General features: G+C 37.0%; 1 protein-coding gene across 1 annotated transcript in view; it reads left to right on the forward strand.

Moving 5' to 3' along the window:
* The window catches only part of LOC148948516 (zinc finger Y-chromosomal protein 1-like), a 29,599-nt gene extending 27,395 nt beyond the window's left edge, over positions 1-2,204 (forward strand). Inside the window, exon 6 of the mRNA XM_089094954.1 lies at positions 1,346-2,204. Within this exon, the coding sequence (XP_088951080.1) occupies positions 1,346-1,918 (573 nt within the window). The 3' untranslated portion in view covers positions 1,919-2,204. The remainder of the gene's footprint in view (positions 1-1,345) is intronic.
* The last annotated feature ends 5,511 nt before the right edge of the window (positions 2,205-7,715 follow it).

Below are 7,715 nucleotides of genomic sequence, written 5' to 3' on the forward strand. Positions count from 1 at the left end.
TACGAGTGCTCAGGGGTAATAGATCCCCTCTCATTGTGGAAGTAATATGAATGTAACATAAATATTACATTCATATGCTAATCTGCTCGGAAGGAGGATGTGCCATCCCCTTTGAATAAGATTGATCTGAAGAATCCTTACTGGAAAATATGATACCTGATTGTGACTTGAATTTCCATTATTGATATTTAAAGCCCCTCCCCCTCCAGCCGTTGAGAAAAATTTTAAAGACAGGGCACATTTTTAGCAATGACAGTCGTTTTCAAAGTATTATTATATGGAAAATAAACCTCATTCATGAAAATAATTTTTCAGAAAAGAAAAATCCTGGACTTTAAAACTAAAAACAAAGAACATTCATCTTAAATGTGAGGAGGACTGCCATTCCCGAAGCCTCCCGCTCAATGCTAAGTAAATTTTATCTTATGCTCATTTGATTGTAGGATTAGTTTATATGATATATTAAAACTTAAACCAAAAGAGTTGAGGCTTTGGGACAGGGAAAGTTCCCATAATCTAGAATAATATTGTTCTGTTTATCTTTTCTTTCACTAATAATGTACATCTTCTTTCTTTCTAATAATGTACATCTTTTCTTTCAATGGGAAAAACTTGTTTTTTAAATTAAAAGCATTGAATTAAGATTATAAGTTTTAATTTGCCCAAAATGTTGAGAAGCCAAATATATTTGAGGTCCAGTTTTATTCAGTTTTGCCATGTGTTTTTCAGACCGCCCTCTTGTGGGCAACATCATTTTAAAAAAGAAGTTCATAATTAGTATGCTATAGAAAATAGTCAGGTGGTATATTCTGAGAATACAGATATCCATAAGTGCAAACATGTCGGAGTGTTAGTGGGGTGAGTGTTATTTGGACAAATCCCCCTAAAATCAGCCTGTAGGACCGCTCTTCTTGATAAATTAAATACTAGTATCCTCGAAATTTACTTTTTTTATTCTTCAACCACCCCTCCTCCTCCTCCCCCCCCCCCCCATGAGACACTAAAAGGATTCTTTTAGACGCTAAATCACTTAAACGTTCGGGATGCACCTGAAAACGACATTCATTAGTTTCTTGGCTTGATGAATTTCTATGCAGATAACAGTTTTGAAATTAATTATGGTTGTATCTATTCGTGACGCCCGAAAATGAGCTCAAAATTTGTTTCCTCTCTGCTGGGCTTGTAACTTAAACGGTCAGGTAAACCTCAGTGAAAACAGAAATATTTCTCTGTTTTTGGAAACGTTTTTTTCTTTTTAAGTTAATACCCGAAGGTACCATTAAAGGTTCTAATAGTGTGCCTTTTATCTTAGGCACTGTTTTTAACCCGTGGCTTTGTTTTCTAGGTTCATCAGCAGTTTTTGTGTCCTTTTTGTAATAAGATGTTCAGATATAATCACGTGATGCGACGCCATATTAGAACGTGTCATGCTTCAACAAGTGACACATTGTATTTGTGTCCTGGATGTGATAAAACATTCGGCTGTCCGGATCAAATGAAGCGACACATGCTAGTCCACAATACGGAAGACCAGAAGAAATTTGCCTGTGATATGTGCCCTATGAGGTTCAACTATAGTCATACACTTAAACGCCACAAGATGGGAGTTCACAACCTTCTCCCACCCGAGAAACTCTTATCCTGTGAATTTTGTACCAAATTATTTAAATCAAAGGATATGCTCAAGCGGCATTATCGAAGTCACACGAATGAGCGTCCTTATACTTGTCAGCACTGTGAACGGTCTTTTCAGTTTGCCTTTGTTCTCCGTCGACACATGATGACCACACATTCAGCAGAAATGATTGGAATTGATACTTCAGAAAGCAGCGATTTTGTCTATTGTCAGGAAATAGTACAAACCGAAACTCTTGGTGAAATGGACCATGAGGTTTGTGTAAAAACTGATATAACCTAGAAAATAGGTTGTTGGTATATCACCAATCCGAGAAACTCCAGTGCCACTATTAAATCTGGTAGTGACGCCTTGTCTTAATGATTTGCAGCATTTAAAACCTTTAGAAGCATGGAGTTCCAATATTTTAGAGACACGCTGAGTGATTTGGAACGTTGCTGCCAAACTTGAGGAAATAAAGGGGTAGCATTGCTTGGTGAATCTGCTTTTTATGGTTGTAGATAAGTCATTAAAGTTGGCTCTGAAAAAATTGTTTCTGCCTAAGAGATTAAAATTCTTCTAAGTGTTATCTTTTGATGGATTAATGTTATCTTTCTTGTAGCCAAAGAAGTTCGTTTGAAAATTATTCGTTTCGCTATTGTAGTTTCCCAGCAACTTGCGATGTAAGATTATGCAGATCATTTGACTGTCCTAGATAAAATTTTTGCCAAAATGAATAAATTTTTGGAGGTTTTGAGAGTTCAGGGTGCAAGATATGTTTAAAAATTACTGTAAATAAGCTTAAAGCCCTTAGAGCAGTAATAAATGAGGGTGGAGAGGTGATAAGAGAAATGGTAAGATGGGAAAGCCACGTTTCACGGATGAAGGATTATGGATTGACAAATATTGTGCTTCAAAGCCCATCCGTCAGGGCCAAACAAAAAGGAGGTCCTTCTCAAATGGGGTGGGAAGAAGTCATAAAAAAGTATTTAAAGGAAATTGAACCTTCATGGGAGGATGTTAAGAGTGGTGACTCGAACAGATTAAGGTGGAGTAGCAGCGCGCGCAGCTATGTTCGTCTCAGGCGAATTGGTACTGCAATGAGTTGTTTGTAATAGTATGATATCATAGAAGGCTGTGTCTTGATCATACGAATGAGCCAAAAACACAGTCTAATGGAATAACTATGAATATCTTGTTCGTATCCCATTCCAAAAATAAATTTTTGTATCACACTCAGGTTTACACAATTGAGCTAGGAATGGACCGTTTAACAAGACATTTGCCTTTATGCACTCACGCTCGGTTTGTTTATTTCAACCCATCTCTTCTTCGGGAAAGGGGTTGTTTAAAATTGATCTTCCTAAGGGATGATTGCATCAAACTGGTTATCATATAAACTTGAAGTAGAGCACATTCAAACATTTATTTCAGGACTTATTGGTATTTTTACTTAACTACAGATCTTGCCATGACATAGTCCCTTTTTTCACTATTTTGTGTTGCAAAGCGACAATGTTGACTCGAAAAGAGCCAAATTGGTACTGAAATTTCAAACCAATTTAAAATTATGGAAACGCCTCATACTCTTTTAAAACTTCAGCTGCTAAATACCACAAATTACGAAATATATTTATGAACAAAAATTCACGTATTAAGATTTATATTTTAAATTCTGTAAGAATCGCAACTTAAGCTACGAACTGCTTTAAAATTAATTATTAAGCCACACCACAGTCACATTTTTGCTGCAAAAGATTAGAATGGTCATAACTTAGGTTACAAAGCCTCTAACAAGCCGTTTGTTCCCAACTACCGTCTGCCAATACTTCTATGGCCCTGCATCTTTTGTCGGATTGATGATACGGATATTAATACTGTGGATTAAATCTGATATCTTTTCTAATTTCAGTAAAATCGCGTCTTAATTCACTAATCTGACTGGTCAATCATAAAAATTACACTGAATAGTCGAATATATCCCAACTAACCGAATCACGCAGAGGATACCGTATTGGCGATGTGGTCGTACGTAATATAGTTGTATTCACTAGTATAACTGCAGTGTGGCTCGGCCGAATAAATAGGTCGATGTTTTGTGGGGTCTAAAACTTTACACGCACCTGACGCTGACACCAAAAGAGCCAGATTGTTGACCTTTCTGGTATCTTATGAACTTTTTTGCATAAAAAGTGATGCAGTTTTTGATTAGGGTCGAACCAAAGACTAAGCCTAGAATATATCTTTCTGTTGTCCTGGGACTTAAAAACTCAAAATTATGTGAACATTACTAATAAGCTGGAAATAACAGTATTTCGACCAGCTTCGAGAAATTTTGAAAAAAGAAAAAACAAATCCTGAAATGGAGAAAGAAGCACAGCAATGGCCGCATGATAATTGTTATTTTAAGATTAAACTTGAAGAGTCAAAATTAATATTTTCGCCACTTCCAACTGTAGTATAAAGTTGCTTTCTCCGCTTCTAAGAGTCCCAAAATTTGCCAAAAGGTCATTGAATTTCCCACTGCAAGCATTTCTTTCGCCTGGAACAATCCTGGCTAAGGGCCTGCCCCTCCCCCCCCCCCCGCTTCATCTGAGGTTCTATATCGCCTGTAATATTGTCATGGGGGTAAACATAATTCAAATACTAATCCGAGAATTTGTTTACTCAAAAATGTATTTAGATTCTTTAAAGCTGAGTACCTAATCCAATTAAGGCCTGTACCCAGGGGGGGGGGGTTGACTCACCCCCCTCCCCGCGCAAAAATGTTCGTCTGACTCGTAAAAACGTAAAAAAGTGGATATTAACAAACTTTTTATGCGTTTCTTAAGTTTTTTTGTGTAATGTCATTAAATTTTTAAGCAGTTTTCCTATTCTGTTTTTCAGAATGTCTGTTTTTGTCTACTTCTGTTTCTTACTGACCTATGTTAATCTTTTTTTTGTGTGTGTGTGTGTGAATTTCGTATATGGATCGAAAGCGTAGTGCTGCTTGGAATTTAGATAAGCCTGATGTGGTAACTCTGGTATAATTTTAATAATTGTGTTAACACGTTTTGCCTATAACCTTAGAAAAAAACATCTCAAAAACGAAGATGTCAGTAGATAGCCAAACTGGTAAACATGTTGAGAGATACACTTCAGAATAAGGCTAATAATTTCTCAATGATAAAACAAGTTTTGTTCTTTGATCTCTATGGGGAAGCAAGTCATTGTCTATTAATCATATTAGGCCACAGTTGTAATAGACACACTGGTTTGACTTTTATTAGCTTACATTGAATTTTTTAATATCACCAATCTGTTTCCTTAATTGCCTTTTTGAACACTCCACTCTGTCTGATGTTAAATAGAGTTGAGGCAACATACTAGGTGAGAGTTATTGACTACTATTTTCCTAACTCTACTATCAATTTAAAGACAAGCAATTGAATAGCAAATCTTTTAATACAAAACTTAGTTTATTTTGCTAGGGGAAAAACTCAATTACAGGCCTCCCACAGGGTTCATGATCATGAAAGAAGTTCATATTTTTCTTGTCATCAGCTGGAAAGCGCTTTCGGTTGCTGTCTTTTTCCTTATAAAGGAGAAGCAAAGCAAATGTGCAAGAGTTTTATTTAAAATGTTTCAAACTTTAACACTGCATGTTTTGGGAACAAACATTTTCTTCTGTTCAAAAAGATATTGTTACATCTAACTTGGTTCGAGCGTACCACAACCAAAGCGTTAGTCCTCTTTGTCATATCTTTCGGAAAGCTATTTGCTCAGTTCACAGAGTTGTTTCAACGTGAAGAACCACTTACCCACATTCTGTATGATGAAGTGCGTCGACTAGTAATGATGGCCGCCAGCCGTTTTGTCAGGCAAAGTGCTTTGACTGATATTCAGAAGGGAAAAAACTTCCTGAGCTCTCCCATTCAAGCGCGGATTTTCTTCCATCCGATAAAGTATCATGCGGTGCGGAAGAATGTCTGTGAAAGGAACAAAAAATTGATGCTCTGAACTTCAGTAGTGCCAGAACATGCTTACCTGCCAGCTTGCCGCCATATTGAAGAGAAATTACTAGGTCAAAGTGCCCTTCAGCATTTCCAGTGCCTGCGGCTAGATGATTCGAATCATGAGACAAGAACAAGCGACTTTGTGAAAATCGTTGGATTTGTGCCTGTCCATGTGAATACTGAAGCAGCCAGTGAGCGACGAATGGAACTTGCTCCAGTTGGAACCGAGTTTGCCTAAGATCATGACCTCATTGAGGATTAATGTTTTGTGGAACTCGGTTTTTAGTCTAAAAACCATCAAGGACAGACAAAATATCTCCTTGTTTCATAGGTAGTAAAATCAGCTCTCTGCATGTCGCATTTGAACGTTGACGTTGAACGTGATTTTTCCCAGTCAGGACGGATCATCATGATCGAGGGAAAGTCATCGATGAAAATGAAAATGCTCAGTGCTAGACTAATAGTCTCTGACGCTCTAAAGAAGTTTGAGAACGGGCCCGAGTTAATCCCTATTACCAGAGAGCTATTGTATTTGGGTGAAATGCGTGCCAGAGCTACAAACTGTACCTGGAAGCTGAGCGATCTAGACAGTGTGAAGAAGAGTTCAAAAAGAAAGAAGAAGAGGAACAAAGTGGATGTTATCTGAGAAGAAGGCAATGGAACATCTGGAAAAGGATTTGAATGAGAAGGAGTCAGTTGAAAAGAAGACGAGACAAGTAACAGAAAGGGTCTTCAAGAAGCTAATGAGGAGCTGAAAAAAGCCACAGATGCCAAAGAATTTGTGGAAATATACCTCGCATAAAGTATGAACGAAGCTTTGAGCCGGAAGATACGCGAAGAAGATGAGGCAGCCAGAAAGATTGAGCTGATACAGGGCAGGGTAAGCAAACCAAGTCGTCCTTAATTTCGGCATATTTTGCCAAAAGGTAGGCTACAAGTAGAGTGGAGTATGTTGTACTGGTGTATTTTGTTCTTTTATACAAATTAAAAACATCTAATTGTAGTCATGAAAAAAAAAAGAAAACAAGAAGAATATGTGCTCCAGTGATGAAAACACCAACTGCCACTTTTTGTGTCCACGGACAGTTTCTGAGGTGCACATATCGTAGATTTAGGTTCATAATTGGTTCATAAAAAGCGTAATCAAAAGTTCATACTTTTGTGGTCAAAAGTTCATATTTTTCACAAAAAATACAGCGAGAGGCCTGCAATTATGAGCTTGTGTATTTAGAACAACATCTATTAGATTTTGTACTTAGAAAGTGGTAATCAGGGAAAACACAAGATTCTCCCTTGAAATTTGAGAGAAAATTACGTCGACAGAATTATTCACTATAATTATTTATGTTATTAATGTAAATATTATCAGCAAACCCTTAGACAAAAATAACCCAAATAACGTCCTGAAACCCCAAATGAGAAATACCTGTCGGAAAATTCGCGGTGTTGAAGATTGCAGAGCAAGACAAATTTGAGAAAGTACATCATATAAAAGAAAAAAAAATTATTAATTATTGCCTAATGTAAACTATATTTGAATTCTATGGAGTATTTTAACTCGAAAAAGCATGACTGCAAAGATCTTCGGATTGTGAACTTGAGGAGTGCTACCCTTAGAGGAAGTCGCAGCATAGTAAATTACATCATTCCACTGAGTTTTTGAGTAATGAGAGGTTTATTTCTGTTTTTTTTTTTTTTTTTTTTTTTAGTTTTTATGGGATGTGTAACCTGCTTTGTTTTTATTTTATTACCCCCCCCCCCCCCATTACAACTTGGCATTTGCAGATATGTATATATAATAACTCGGGGGGTAATGTTTTGGAATTTACTTTTAAAAGACGTCGATTCTCGTTGATTGAAGCTGTATTGTCATGTGTTTAAAACCACGTGATTACCAAGATGGGGGCAGGCTCAGGCAAATCTTCTTTTAGACCAAAGCTCCCGGGGACTTCTTGCTGTCTGGTCGGAGGCCGGCTTAAGCACTTCTGTTTAGGCTTGAATTGTATGCTCACGATAATTTCAGCAACATGAATATTGCTGCATGGAACCTTACGTCCTTAAAATAAACTTACTGTATTGATATTTTATCCGACGAGTTCGGATAT

Source organism: Artemia sp. Qi Xiang Cuo, chromosome 9 (assembly GCF_049724085.1).
Source record: "Artemia sp. Qi Xiang Cuo chromosome 9, ASM4972408v1, whole genome shotgun sequence".
NCBI classification, from domain to species: domain Eukaryota; kingdom Metazoa; phylum Arthropoda; class Branchiopoda; order Anostraca; family Artemiidae; genus Artemia; species Artemia sp. Qi Xiang Cuo.